This window comes from Podarcis vaucheri (assembly GCF_965113315.1).
Source record: "Podarcis vaucheri genome assembly, chromosome: 8".
Lineage (NCBI taxonomy): Eukaryota > Metazoa > Chordata > Lepidosauria > Squamata > Lacertidae > Podarcis > Podarcis vaucheri.
Genome location: NC_138766.1, coordinates 80543011 through 80558486, shown reverse-complemented (window position 1 = coordinate 80558486; position 15476 = coordinate 80543011). Strand labels below are relative to the sequence as shown.

At 45.0% G+C, this 15476-nt stretch overlaps 1 protein-coding gene across 1 annotated transcript in view; it reads left to right on the top strand.

Moving 5' to 3' along the window:
- Positions 1-15476, top strand: part of FAM91A1 (family with sequence similarity 91 member A1) — a 36194-nt gene extending 20718 nt beyond the window's left edge. Inside the window, exons 16-24 of the mRNA XM_082235572.1 lie at positions 2631-2779; positions 3922-4056; positions 5256-5369; positions 5999-6071; positions 6735-6884; positions 9219-9326; positions 9447-9570; positions 9712-9781; positions 10985-15476. Coding sequence (XP_082091698.1) covers positions 2631-2779; positions 3922-4056; positions 5256-5369; positions 5999-6071; positions 6735-6884; positions 9219-9326; positions 9447-9570; positions 9712-9781; positions 10985-11200 — 1139 coding nt within the window. The 3' untranslated portion in view covers positions 11201-15476. The remainder of the gene's footprint in view (positions 1-2630; positions 2780-3921; positions 4057-5255; positions 5370-5998; positions 6072-6734; positions 6885-9218; positions 9327-9446; positions 9571-9711; positions 9782-10984) is intronic.

Genomic DNA, 15476 nt, shown 5'->3' with positions numbered 1-15476 from the left:
TGGCAAAGGCTAAGGAATGTAGTAGGGACGCGGGAGGTGCTGTAGGTTAAACCACAGAGCCTCTTGGGCTTGCCGATCAGAAGGTTGGCGGTTCGAATCCCCAAGACGGAGTGAGCTCCCATTGCTCGGTCCCCGCTCCAGCAGGAAGGTAAATGGCATTTCCGTGTGCTGCTCTGGTTCACCAGAAGCAGCTTAGTCATGCTGGCCACATGACCCGGAAGCTGTACGCCGGCTCCCTCAGCCAATAAAGCGAGATGAGCGCTGCAACCCCAGAGTCGGCCACGACTGGACCTAATGGTCAGGGGTCCCTTTACCTTTTTAAGGAATGTAGTGCTGTAAATCCATATGTCCTATTCAAAATGGGATTTCTTGTGACCAGCATTTACCGTATTTTTCGCCCTATAGGACGCACTTTCCCCCCTCCAAATATGAAGGGGAATTGTGTGTGCATCCAATGGGGCGAATGCAGGCTTTCGCTGAAGCCAGGAGAGCGAGAGGGGTCGGTGCACACCAACCCCTCTCGCTCTCCAGGCTTCAGGAAGCTATCCGCAAGCCTAGGGAGCCCGAGGGAGTTCCCGCAGGGCTCCCTAGGCTTGCACACAGCAGCCTGCAGCCTGAAACCCGGGGAGCGCAGCGCTGCACACCCCGGGCTTCGGGCAGCTATCTGCAAGCCTTGGGAGCCCCGCGGGAGTTCCCGCCGGGCTCCCTAGGCTTGTGGATAGCAGCCTGTTCTGGAGGCTGGGGTCGGGGGAAGCTCGGGCTTCCCAAGCGCCTGGGGGGGAAATAATTTTTTTTCTTTATCCCCCCCCCAAAAAAAAACTAGGTGCGCCCTATGGGGCGAAAAATACGGTATATGCTAGTTTGAGCCTGAGAAAAGAATAGTATAGAATAAAATTTCCTTCACCGAATATATAGGAGCTCGAACAGACCAAAGGCCAATTTAGTCCAGCATCCTGTTCTCTCTGCAGCCAGCCAGATGCCTATGGGAAGCCCAAAATCAGGCCATGAGCGAAGCAGTGCCCTTTCTCAGCTGCTGGTATTCAGAGGCACCCTACCTCCCATAGTGGAGGCGGAACATAGCGATTGTGGCTAGTTGCCACTGAAAGCCTAAAACTTCTTGAGTTTGGAGAACAGCCATTGCTAAGCAGTAGACCATCTGCTTTGCATGCAGAAGGTGCACAGCATTGTAGAAGGTGCCCAGCATTGTAGACAATGTTGGTCCAATGGCCTGATTTCCTGGTTCCTAATTTGGCTAATTCTGTTTTAAATCTGTCCAAGCTGGTGGCCATCCCTGCATCTTGTGGCAGCAAATTCCATAGTTTAACAACTCACTGAGTGAAGAAGTATAGATGCATTTGCCTGCCTTTAATCTCCCTATAGAGCCAGTGCGGTGTAGTGGTTAAGAGCAGTAGACTCGTAATCTGGGGACCCGGGTTCGCGTCTCCGCTCCTCCACATGCAGCTGCTGGGTGACCTTGGGCCAGTCACACTTCTCTGAAGTCTCTCAGCCCCACTCACCTCACAGAGTGTTTGTTGTGGGGGAGGAAGGGAAAGGAGAATGTTAGCCACTTTGAGACTCCTTAGGGTAGTGATAAAACAGGATATCAAATCCAAACTCTTCTTCTACTTCTTTTTCTTCTATGTTCAGCTTCACTGAGTGTGGTGCTGATAACACGAAGGTTGCAGGTTCAATCCCTGTATGGGACAGCTGCATTTTCCTGGATTTCAGGGGGTTGGACAATCCTCAGAACTCTACTGTTCTATGATTCTATGACCCCAGGTTCTAACTGTGTGTGTGTGTGTGTGTGTGTGTGTGTGTGTGTGTGTGTGTGTGAGAGAGAGAGAGAGAGAGAGTTTTCTCCCAGTTTCTTCACACAGTGAATAATTTTATGCGCCTCTATCATTTCCACCTTTTTTCTTTTTTTAAAAAAAACAAAATCCCCAAGTGTTATAACCTTTCCACATAGAGGAGCCACTCTAGCCCCTTGATCATTCTTGGTTGCCCTTTCCTGAAATGTATCCATGGTTGGTATCCAAAGAACTGCCCAGTAAGTGAACAGCGGTTCAAGAAATTCAGATATAGAGAATCACATACCCATGGAGAGCCTGTATTTATATTTATTGAACGGCAGTCTCCTTGGTCCCCCGTAGTCAGAACCCCTTCAGAGCAGAGGGGCAGTTCAAAAGCAGTTGTGGAAGGAGACCCTGCTATTCAAAGAAGGGCAAAGCAAATAAATAAAAAATCCCACTTGGTATGCATGAAATAACTCTTTGGTTTAATGGTTATTTCCTTTTGACATGTAACTTTTCTTCTGGCTGCTGATATGCATCAAAGCTGATTTACCATGGGGTAGTGCCTTCCGTTTGCTTATGGACTCCAGTTTCCATCATTCCTGGCCATGCTGGCTAGGAGTGATAGGAGTTGTAATCTGACAGCAATTGGAGGGCACCATCTTACCTACCCCTCCCTAGCTGATAGCATCTTTAAGTTGTTGTGTTGAGATTTTATCCAGGAAGAGAGAAGAGACCCGTCTAAATCTGTATTTTTCCTCCCCCCTTCCTGTACCCCTTTCAGTTGTACATGTTTGTTCTCTATCTGTATTCCAAGTGTCTTTGACATCGTTGATGTAGGTTTCCCTCTGGATTTGCTGCGCTGCGAAAGTTTGCTTGGCTTGGACCCTGCTACCTGCAGCAGAGTTTTGAACAAAAACTACACGCTGCTGGTCTCCATGGCCCCTCTCACCAACGAAATCCGACCCATCAGTAGCTGCACACCCCAGGTAAGAGAGGAAATCTCCCCAGAAATGAAATGGGAGGGTTACTTCCTGTGTGACGCTTTGCTTTTAGTATTTACGGAATGCTTTTGGTCAGCAGTGTGCATGCACTCTTTATCTGTGCTTCTGCTTTTCTTCCAAAAAGTTGACTTTATTGCTTTTGCATGGCTTTATCCAACTAACCCTCCACAGCTGGAAGACAGCCCCTTCTGTTTGCAGAGGGGTCTGGGGTCTGGCAGAGTCTCTCTCCCCCCACTCCCCAGAGCACAGGGCTGGAACAGCATTTTATTTTATTTTTGCCGGACTCCTCTTCCCCTTGCACCACCATGCACTAACATTCATTACTGCTTCAGAGAGTCCCCAAGCGCTGCATGGCAGATCTTTGAGCAGCAAAGGTGGTGCAAGGGGAAGAGAACGTCAGACGTTTCCTTCTACCCATTCAGACCACTGATCCATCTAACTCGGGACGCGGGTGGCACCGTGGGTTAAACCACAGAGCCTAGGACTTGCCGATCAGAAGGTCAGCGGTTCGAATCCCCGCGACGGGGTGAGCTCCCGTTGCTCGGTCCCTGCTCCTGCCAACCTAGCAGTTCGAAAGCACCTCGAAGTGCAAGTAGATAAATAGGTACCACTCCAGGCGGGAAGGTAAACGGCGTTTCCGTGCGCTGCTCTGGTTCGCCAGAAGCGGCTTAGTCATGCTGGCCACATGACCTGAAAGCTCACCCCGTCGCGGGGATTCGAACCGCTGACCTTCTGATCGGCAAGTCCTAGGCCCTGTGGTTTAACCCACAGTGCCACCCATGTCCCCAATGAGTCTGTAGGAAGTGCTTAAAAGTCTTTTCTAAAAAAGAAAAGATACTGCGAGCTTTACACCCAAACCGTGGCTCTGCCATGCTGCAAGGGGTTTGGATGCAGCAGAGGTCTCCATCCAGTTCTGCCCAGTGCTGCTGGTTTCTGCTGGCAGGGAAGCCCCTCTGGAGAGGAGTCACCAACATGCCTTCCCAAATGCTTTTCTGCTTCTTAATATTAGTCAGGAGTGAAACTGCAGTTGCTGTTATAGAAGAAGCCCTGTTACTGCAAATCAAGTTTATAACAGCAACGTTCGTCTTATTCTTGCTTCAGTGGGTGCCTTTTTCATCTTTCCCTAGCATATTGGACCAGCTATTCCAGAAGTCAGCTCCGTATGGTTCAAGCTCTACATTTATCATATTACTGGACAAGGGCCTCCGTCCCTGTTGTTATCTAAAGGAACAAGACTCCGAAAACTTCCAGATATATTTCAGGTAAGCATTACGTATTTGGAGGGAATGAGAGTCTTCTGTATTGGTATTGATTCTGGAGTTGTTGCTCCTTTGGCCTTTGCATATAACACCTGAAACTGCTGGTTTCAGCAAGGTAAACAGAAAAACCCCTGTGTTGCAAAATATGAGCCAGCAATATCAAAAGCAACATGATGGTCAGAAACAATTACAATGTGAAAAACATTATAGGAATAATCACATAAGCACTGTTCCAGAGTATTTTTCATTCTCATGTATATTATATCTATTTGAAAAAAGATTGGTTAATGAAGAAATTACATATCTTTCTACTTTGCGAGTGTTGAACTAATTGGCTGATGAAGAATTCAAAGTTCAGAGTTGGACATCAGAATTGGACATTTGCTGAGTATACAAAGCTTCACAGCTTGTTCTCCGCCGGGTAAAATCTGGCACCGTGATTCATTCAAGGACTTTCAGAGACTTCAGTTTGTTAGTTTTGATGTTTTCATTATTCCTATAAAGTTTTTCACATTGTAATTGTTTCTGGCCAGCGTGTTGCTTTTGATATTGCTGGTTTCAGCAAGGTAAGCTGTTTCGCTGGAAATGTGGGCGATCTTAATTCTGGGGTATAGGCCTTTGGTCATGTTCAACTTTGGGTTCAGATCAGTGTTTTGTATAAATAGCTCTAGAGCAGGCATAGGCAAACTCGGCCCTCCAGATGTTTTGGGACTACAACTCCCATCATCCCTAGCTAACAGGACCAGTGGTCGGGGGTGGTGGGAGTTGTAGTCCCAAAACATCTGGAGGGCCGAGTTTGCCTATGCCTGCTCTAGAGAGCTGAGATGGCTCAGTCAGCAGAGCATGAGACTCCCAACAGCATCTAGGGGGCCACAGGTTCTGGTGTTAATAGGTAATACAGACATGTAGATAACAAATTGTCTCTAAATTAATTGAAAAGCATGTGTGCCAATAAATCAGTACAAATAGGATGATTGCATTACTTTTCAGATTTTTGAAACAATTCAACTTGCACAAATAAGATTTGGGATATTTCTTTTTTTCCTACCAGCAGAAAAACTAAACCCCTTAATTCAGGCTGAAAAGAGAGCTTGAAAAGCAAAGCCAGATGGATGCAGGCAGTGGAGGACTTTGCTCTTGCTGCAGCTCTATAGACCTTTCAGTCTTAATCTGACAGCTGTATTTTCACTTCTACTCCCTAGGGCTATGACCGCTTACTAATAACATCTTGGGGGCATGACCCAGGAGTCGTCCCAACTTCCAATGTGCTCACCATGCTGAATGATGCTTTAACCCATTCTGCTGTTCTGATTCAGGTAAGGAACAACTTGTATAAATATGAAACTTCTGATATTTCTGCTGGACCAGAGAGTTGCGGAGGATGTGGCAGAAAAGGAGTGAGAATTAAAGCTAGTTTGCATAATATACAGATGTCCAATGGTGGCTGGAAGATGGCTAATTTAATGCAGTTTCTTATTTGAGGTGCTTGTAATTAACTCTTGGAATATGAGAGCAGACTATATTGTGATGGCCTGTGGCTCAGATGATTTTTTTAGACCAGACTTAGCCAGCCTGGTAACCTCCCAGATGATGTTGGATTCCATCACCTATCTTATCCCCTTCACCTTCCCCTGACTCCCAATTCTTGATCGCATTTCTCAAGAAAAAGTATCCTATCTTGAAACCATACTGGGATTTTGTCCTTACTATTAAAGGAACCTTGATCTTACTAACTAAACTCTTATCAAGCGACAACAGAGAGTTTCCATTCTGTTAATTCTGCAGAATTTAGTATTAATGGAGATGGGGTGTGGATCATGACACCTTAGGTTCTTGGTTCTCTGGCAGTAATTCCCCGTGATCAATGAGGGTTGGCGCCTTTGAAAAGCTGGAGATTGTCACGCTGACATGGATTTTGTGCCTTAACTCTCACTTTGGTGTTTAGGGACATGGTATGCGTGGTATGGGGGAAACTGTCCATATGCCATTTCCTTTTGATGAAACAGAACTGCAAGGAGGTAACTCATGTTTTCTTGTACTGGCATTCGCCGCTCAGAGACAATTTGTGCGTGATTGAATCCTGCTCACGGTTACTGCTCACAGTAACAAGGTGAAACTAAAGGGTAACAAGGAAAGGGGGAAATTGGCAAGTTTCTGTCCAGGATTTCAGGCATTTCCCATCGCCTGCTGGCTGAAGACGCTGGGGATTGAACCTGCGAAACACATGCACGCAAAGCATGCTTCTCTGCCACAAAGCTATAGTCCTCCACTTTGCTTTTGGCTTAGTGGGTATCAGACTTGTATGTTGCTGTGAGAATTTAATCACTACCTTTTGAATGATATTTTGGTTAGGAATAATGTAACTGATAATACACTTTCCCAGCCTGCCCCCCCCCCAATAAAACATGATGCAGACATAAAAGCCACTGATCATTGTTGTCAATTAACAATGATTCCAAAAGCTTGCTTCCCCATTCCCACTGCCTTGAACTGTTCTGCATTGTCTTTCTTTGTGGGGAAGTAAAGGGAGGCGGGACTTGCTGTTTTGCTAGATTTCTTTGCCACTGCAATCTCTAATCTTTTTAAAACTGGTGGCTGCAGTGATGCAACCTTTTTTCTTCTTTTCTTTTCGCTTAGTAAAATTGCCATTTGACGTGTTTTTCCCCTTTGTTTGTGTTCAGATTTTTCTCGTCTCAACATGGGTGTTCACAAAGCGTTGAGGATATTAAGGGAAAAGATGGATTTGCAGCACTTCTGCGGCTACGTAACCATGTTGAACCCTTTCAGCCACCATGTGCACAGAAAGCTGAGTGATGCTTCTGATGGAAAAGGTTGGTCGGCAGTATACCTTGGTTGTCAGACATGAGGCTTCCAGCATTTGGATCTATGCTGAGTTCCTTGTGTGCAGTGAATGAAAGGTGGTGGGAGGGAAGCAAGCCATACTGAGCATCCGCTAGGAAGCTTGGAGCTAAGGGGGTGGATTCCTGAATCCCACACCTTTTATTTTCCCAAAATTTTTTATTCATTTTATAACACAACTAAACAACACAAACAGAAAAACAAAAAATACAAGTCCCCCCCATCTTATTTTCATTTTACCTCATCTTTAGCAGTTTACATATATCTTAATTTTTAACCATTTTTTTATCAAGCTTACTTTTACCATAAAAATCTTCACATGTTATCACTTACAAATAATACTATTTTAAAATACACTATCTTCTACTTCTAAGCCTACAGTTTATATCCACTTCCAAAGCTATTCTAAGATTTAAATATTAACTTTTTTTTTCAAATATTCTTTAAACTTCTTCCAATCTTCTTCCACCGTCTCTTCTCTCTGGTCTCGGAGTCTCCCAGTCAGTTCCGCAAGTTCCATATAGTCCATCATCTTCATCTGCCATTCTTCGATAGTTGGTAGATCTTGTTTCTTCCAGTTCTTCGCTAGTAATATTCTTGCAGCTGTTGTGGCATACAGAAAAAAAGTAACATCCTTTTTGGGGATTTCACCCCCCACTATACCAAGTAAAAAGGGTTCTGGTTTCTTAGTAAATGTGTTTTTCAACACTTTTTTCAATTCGTTATAAATCCTTCCCCAGAAGTCTTTTACCTTGGGGCACGTCCACCACATGTGGTAAAAGGTTCCTTCTTTTTCCTTACATTTCCATTATTTATAATAATAATAATAATAATAATAATTTATTATTTGTACCCCGCCCATCTGGCTGGGTTTCCCCAGCCACTCTGGGCGGCTTCCACAGAAACCAAAAAACACTAAAATATCATACATTAAAAGCTTCCCTGAATAGGGCCGCCTTAAGATGTCTTCTGAATGTCAGGTAGTTGTCCATCACCTTGACATCCAATGGGAGGGCATTCCACAGGGCGGGCGCCACCACCGAAAAGGCCCTCTGCCTGGTTCCCTGTAGCTTCGCTTCTCGTAATGAGGGAACCGCCAGAAGGCCCTCGGCGCTGGACCTCAGTGTCCGGGCAGAACGATGGGGGTGGAGACGCTCCTTCAGGTATACTGGGCCGAAGCCGTTTAGGGCTTTAAAGGTCAACACCAGCACTTTGAATTGTGCTCGGAAACGTACTGGGAGCCAATGTAGGTCTTTCAAGACCGGTGTTATGTGGTCTCGGCGGCCGCCCCCAGTCACCAGTCTAGCTGCCGCATTCTGGATTAGCTGTAGTTTCCGAGTCACCTTCAAAGGTAGCCCCACGTAGAGCGCATTGCAGTAGTCCAAGCGGGAGATAACTAGAGCATGCACCACTCTGGCCAGACAGTCCGCGGGCAGGTAGGGTCTCAGCCTGCGTACCAGGTGGAGTTGGTAGACAGCTGCCCTGGATACAGAATTGACCTGCGCCTCCATGGACAGCTGTGAGTCCAAAATGACTCCCAGGCTACGCACCTGGTCCTTCAGGGGCACAGTTACCCTATTCAGGACCAGGGAGTCCTCCACACCAGCCCGCCTCCTGTCCCCCAAAAACAGTACTTCTGTCTTGTCAGGATTCAACTTCAATCCATTAGCCGCCATCCATCCTCCAACCGCCTCCAGGCACTCACACAGGACCTTCACACACCAGGAATTCACCTTCCCTCCTCCCACCTGCGCCTTCAAAATCTGCTCTGGAGGGTCCCTCAAGTCTGCTTTGTTCCCATTTACATCCGAGCAGACAGTATGGTCTGATATGATATGATATGATATGAGTATGATACGTTTTTGCTAACTTCACTGGTGTTAAGTACCATCTGTACATTTTCATCAGATTTTCTCTTAATACATTACTTGCTGTAAATTTAATTCCTTTTTTTCCCAAACCACCATCATAATATTGTGAATCCCACACCTTCAAGGGTTATGCTAAAAGGAAGCATCCTGCGCATGGCCAGATACCAGATAATGCCAAGAATGTTCGTAATAGAGAAGGGATGTGAATGCACAGGGCATAACTGAGCCATACTGTCTGCTCGGATGTAAATGGGAACAAAGCAGACTTGAGGGACCCTCCAGAGCAGATTTTGAAGGCGCAGGTGGGAGGAGGGAAGGTGAATTCCTGGTGTGTGAGCTTGTGCAGCGCTGTGTTCCATCTAGAGCTGCTGGATCATAACAGCTGTTGCTCATGAATATAGCTTAAATGGCTTGTGTGTTGTTTTTTGCTCTAAGGCGAGCCAGAGCTGGCACTTGGCTCGGATGTAAATGGGAGCACGGAATCATTTGAAATGGTCATTGAAGAGCCACCCATGGATTCGGCAGCTAAGCAAAGTCCCGAAGGTAATCCTTTTTAAAAAGTAAAATAATAAGGGTTTAATTTGTTACTGGGAAGATAGTGCTGGCTGGGGCAAATAAGCTGCAATCCAAATTCCACATTGCCTCATCTCTGTATCTGTTCAGTTCCCACAACAGAGCAGGAGTGGGTCCCCCTGGAATTGTGCTTTGGAATTCCACTCTTCAGCTCCGAGTTAAACCGGAAAGTCTGCCGGAAAATCGCAAGCCACGGACTGTGTAGCAGAGAGAGGTGAGGAGTTGCTGGGACCTAAACTGTTTGCCTGCAGATCTTTCAGCAGAGGTAGAAATGAAGCAGTTAAGTGTTCAACATGCACATGGTTCCCATGGACTACTTGTTTGACATTGTATATGTTTTCTAATCTTTTGACAGCCTTCAAAAACTGTTACATTCCAGTAGAAAACTTTCTCTACAGGTCCTTAGCTTTGTTCATTCATTCCAGGTAAATATATATTGTTTAAAAATTGCATATGCATTAATATTTACATAGAAGTTCCTTTTTGACGTAAACACATTGCAAACTTGCATTTCTCGATGTTCTTTTTAACTGATGTAATGCTAAAGGGTGCTTGCTGAATGAGACAAGGAAAAACATCTGTCTGGTTCTGTAGCTTTATTCTCCATACCTCCCTGGACAATGTTGTGGGTTTGTTTCATGACTTTGTACCTAGTTGCACGTTTTCTCAACCTGAAGGCCACCAGGACCACTGGTGTTATCAAACCTCTTTTCTGACAGACTTGCATCCACATAGCGCCTCCTCTGCTACCTCTGTCTGTCCTGCCTGCTAGCCTGGTTTCTCTAAAGGGCCTTAATCTCTACTTGACATAGCAGTGGTGACATAGTAGTTGCAGGATCCTAGGCTTTAAGAAGCCCTTTCTGACACCAAAAGCCTCTGGGCATGTGCCAAGCGTCACAGCTCCACTACCTCCTAGAAATTTGGCAAGGGGATAAGAGAATGGAGAAAGGAAAAAGGAAAAAGGAAAGGATGGGAATTGTCCTGGGTCCTTTGGCCATTAAAGAGGAAGCTGTTTGGTTAATAAAAGAGAAGCCAACCAAGGCTTACTAGGTTTGTGAATACTAGCAAGACCCCTGCCTCTACTCATCAGGAGTCAAAATTGCTAAAGGACCCCCTGGCACTGGCACCTCCTGTTGTCAAGGACATCTGAAGGCATATAGGGAAATGTTTAATGTTTTATCATGTTTTTATATATGTTGTAAGCTGCCCAGAGTGGCTAGGGCATGGGTAGGCAAACTAAGGCCTGGGGGCCAGATCCGGCCCAATCACATTCTAAATCCGGCCCACGGATGGTCCAGGAATCAGTGTGTTTTCACATGAGTGCAATGTGTCCTTTTATTTAAACTGCATCTCTGGGTTATTTGTGGGGCATAGGAGTTTGTTCATTCCCCCCCCAAAAAAAATATAGTCTGGCCCCCCACAAGGTCTGAGGGACAGTGGACCAGCCCCCTGCTGAAAAAGTTTGCTGATCCCTGGACTAGGGCAACCCAGTCACATGGGTGGGGAATAATAGGAATAATATTATGCAGTAGCCAGTCGAGAATTTGGGACTGTGAGTCACTTGTTTGGCAAGAACGAATGCCAACCGGTAATCCTACTGAAGCACGTTTCCCTCTTTCCCTCCTCAGGAAAGCATTTCAACTATGGAATTACTTTCAGAAGCCAGTTTCTCCTCTTCCTCCTCTTCCACTTCAAGTTTACTTTCCCACCCATCCTCTGCCGACGCAGGCGTTCCCCTTCCAGCCAAGAACCTGATGTTCAAGGACGGTACATTGTCAGAGTGGAACGGGCGCTCTCCTTCCTCTGTCCTTATTGCAACTGTGCCACCCGAACACCTGAAATAGCTCGAGGGGTTCGCCCTGGCGTGGTTCACATTTTGCCTTTTCCTTCCGGGTAACCAACTGCATTCGACTTACAGTGCCAACCTCCCCGGAAGCGTAATGCTACCCACAGCATGACCTCTGCAATGATAGTGTTATTAAAGTGTGTAGTGCTGCACTTTTAACCTGGGGGAGATGCATCCTCTCTCGCCTACCTGTTCATTACTGCATGTCATGCTGCAACAAAAAGCTTCTTAGTTGTCAGCCTGCCTCTCTTTTTATCTCAAGACAATCGATCTTTCTTTTATAACTGAAAGCACCCTTCGTAGGCTTTCTGATGTTTGAATTTCTATACTGTCACAGTAGATAATGGTAATTTTATACGTTTGTGGTGCAGACCTTAAACTTGCTTTTTTTTTATCGTATTAACACACAACTGTTAATGGCTTTTGGCATTAGAAAGGCACAAGTTGTATTAAAATAGTTTAACAAAAGTATCAGTGACTGATGGGAGAGAGGGGGACGGCAGGGTTCTACCGCTGACGTACTTAATAATTAGCTATTAACTACCTGATTAAGAAGGATAGTTAGGAGGTAGTCACTTCAGTCTGCTGCTGATGCTTTGTAAATGATTTTTAATCTGAAAAACACCTACAGAAGCGTCATAGGAAAACTTAGAGAGATGGAACTAATATTTTTTTTGTCCTTGGTGGAACCTTGCAGTTTGATGGGATTACACCAGTGTTAAATGTGGTGCTGTCTGTACGTAGAAGTTCTTGTTGATAATACACTTTATTTTCTCCAGCTTCCTTTGTTGGCACAGTAAACCGGAAGGGTGAAGGCAGGAATTGAGAGCCTTTTGCTCTTATCTCCTTTGGTCCAAAGCTATTTGAGAGAATCTCGACCTGTGATGGCTTTCATCCCATAACAAGCCAGATGTGTGAATCCACTGCCATGTCTGGAATTCGGTGTCTTGACTTGCCACTGCTGCCCCAAGGCCGAATCTGCACGTGGCGGTGACTTCCCATAAAGTTTCGAGCACGCCTTACAGGGGAACGTGTTTGTGTGAATAGGTTCTAAGCAGGCGGCGACACAGAATGGTTGATCTGCTATAGAGAACACTGGGTGAAACCCACGAAATATTTGCACTGCGTAGCATCTGATCCATGCTGCGGAAGCTGCATTTCTTATAACCAGTGGGGTCTTCCCTCTGAGGACTGACATGGTTACTGGAGAAAGGAATTGAATGCCCAGAATCAGGCCAGGCTCACACTGAGCATCTCCTCTTCCGCGTAGGAATAGACAAAAACTAACAGAGCTGTAACTGTAAGCAAGCCTGGTCTCTCACTGGAAGAAATTGGGCACAATCTACTGGGAAGTTTCCCACGCCCCATAACAGGCCCAGCACAGGAAACGCTCTTTTGCAACTCTCACTTGCTCAGTTGGGCTTCTGCAGGAAAACTTTTCAGTGGATTGTGGCCATACCTGGGGGGTGGCAGGTGTTTCATCATGGAAATAATGTTAATTGGAGATTTCATTTCAATCCTTTCTAGATTTTATCAAGGTTCCCTTCCTCGGAAGGCAAGAGAAATGTATGCAGTGTTGTGTAACAGTTAGATTCGCGTAGTTCATACAAAAACTGTCCTGTGGTTCTTCTAGTTTCAGGGTCTTCTCAACAGCTGTGAAATGTTGAAAAGGGGGGGGACAGCTGTGAAAAGTTAAGAATAAGAACCTTTGATATAAAAATCATTGTGGTCCAAAATGTTTGATATCAGGGCTTTGCAGGGGAAAGGTGGTTAGTTATTTACTTTATTGGAATAGCAGTTCTGGGACTGTTGTTTTTTTAATGCACATCAGCAGGGATGTTTTGGGGACCAAGAACCCAGAAAACAACTAAGTCACATTCATAAACAGATTGCAGTATTTAGCAGGCTCCTCTCCTCCTTCTTTTCCTTTTCTTAAAAAAATACGGAGCAATGGCAAAGAATTTATTGGGCATATTTTGAAACTGGGGGGGGGGGGATGTAGAAAAATGACCTTGCATTCTTATGGTTGGAAATTGAATCTCCTCCTCCCCACCCCCACCAGCCATTTCCCCTTATTATTATTTTTACACAATATTTCTGGAAGTGAAGGTTTCCCTTTCATTTGAAAAGTGGGAATGAATAAGAATCTGCACAGACAGTAAGGTTTTTTAGCCATCTCTCACTTTTTTTCTGCCTTTCCTGAACCTGCAACAGTGGGGGGTGGGAAATGGGACTCTGAGGCTGCATGCAACGCACAGCATCGCTTGATGAAGTAATTCAACGTGCACATGAGTACCTCATTGACTTTTTTTTTTTTTAAGTTTCAGCTCAGCCATCATACTGGAAATAGAGCAGTGGCTGTTTTTCTCGCCTTCTAACAGAAGGAAAGGTGGGTTTGGGATGGGTGATCTCTAGGGCTGTCAAATGACCGATCAAAACAGAACGACAGGAGCCTGACTTTCTCCTGCCTTGCATATGACAGCCGCTTGATATGCGGAATCAGCAGGCTGAAGACTTCCGCAGCAGAAGCATCTCTTTGCCTGCTAATGCTAGCATATCAAGCTACCATTGGAAGCCACAAGAGCAGAAATCAGTAAATCAGTTGGCAATCTTCAAAGCTGATCTGTTCCAAAGAAACGACATGTGTATTGCAGCTACAACATTCCAACCCCCCCATGGAAATGCAAGGAGGACAGAAATAAGTTTCTCTCCCACCCCTAGGAACTATCCTAAGAGGAACTGTTTTGGGTACCACCTCCCAGCTGTTAAATCTTCACATGATGCAAGAGATCCATTGGTTGGATCTACTAACACCTTTTTATTTTATTTTATTTTATTTTTGCTTTTACTTTAAAGCAGCCACTGGGGCCTCCAAATATGGTGAGAGAGCAGTAGTTGGGTGGTTAACTCACCTATGCCATTTTCCAAGTCTCAGTTGCCCCCCAGCAAGCAAAAAAAAAGTAGCTTCAGGGCCATTTTTAGATCAGTAGTTTGGAGCGTGTGAAGATTAAACACCTCTACCATGACTGCCACTGTTGTGATGAAAATTTGGGCAGTTCCAACCCAGCAGCTAGTTTTAAAAAGAGCAAAGCGCTAGGAGATCCAGGGATCCCCCACATCACATAGTGTTTAAACTTGGAATGAAAGTTCTAATTAGTGGAGCAAGGAGGCCTTAATGAAAACGATGCCGTAGCATAGCTTTGTAACGCTGATAGTGTTCTGTTTTGTGTAAACTATAATGTGGAATGGCATGCTGGGTCAAGGCTCATCTGGAAATCCCAAGCATTCTGGAGCCTTATCTCTACTGTTCTAAGAGATGAGCTGAAATCCCCCTAAGGGTCAACTTGAATAAACTTGCCTATTTTGTTCCCCAGCACCAAGCATCATTTGACCCCTCTCCTCTTTTCCGTGCAACTATAACCTTGAAACCTCACCTAAAGCTAGTGGCGTGAGTGCCGCCATCTTGGATGCTGGCCTGGCTAGACGGCTTTAAGCCCAAGATGGAAAACTCGGTGGCGATGCCTTTGCTGCTGATGCCATCACAGCCTGCATAAGAATCCTGAAAGGTGAATCTTAAATTGGGTATGCGGGTGGTTGTTAAAAAGTGTCCGTAATGGCTATGTGCCATGGGTGGTTTGAGTGGGGTGGGGCAGTAAGGACATATCTGAATTACTTATATGTACTGTGAACAAAGACGACAACTTTATGCAACCAAAAAAGATTATTTTTTAATATGTCGAGCTTAATCCTTTAATATTTTTTTTCCTCCACCAGCTTTTTCCTTGTCAAAAATCAAGTTTGCGATGTTTTAGGCCTTAACATTTCATTATTCATCTATGTGTGCTTCATGACTAAGATGTATTTTGCTGCTTGAATCTGGGAATAAATGAGACATCCATAAATAGTATTTTTAACTGGACTTGCCTTGGGAGGCTTTTTCAAGGCAGTTTCGCTGGGATTATCCCTTTTTTTTCTATGTATATATGTTAATCTTCTCCATTCCGTCCCCTCCCAACTTCCCAGCAGTTTGAATTCTTTATTTCCACAGTGCACTTATAATTCATTGTACTTCTTTTCCTCCAGTGTTTCTGATACTATTTTGAAGGTTTTAAAAGTGTGGGAGTCCGGCAGCCCTAAAAGCAACCCGGTTGCTTTGTTCCCAGTCCAACATAGTCAATAGTATACAGTGAACTGTACAAAAACCTGGTATTTGATTAAATTATTGGAATATGTAACATAAATGTTTACAAATAAAACTGTGTTGCTGGTCAGGA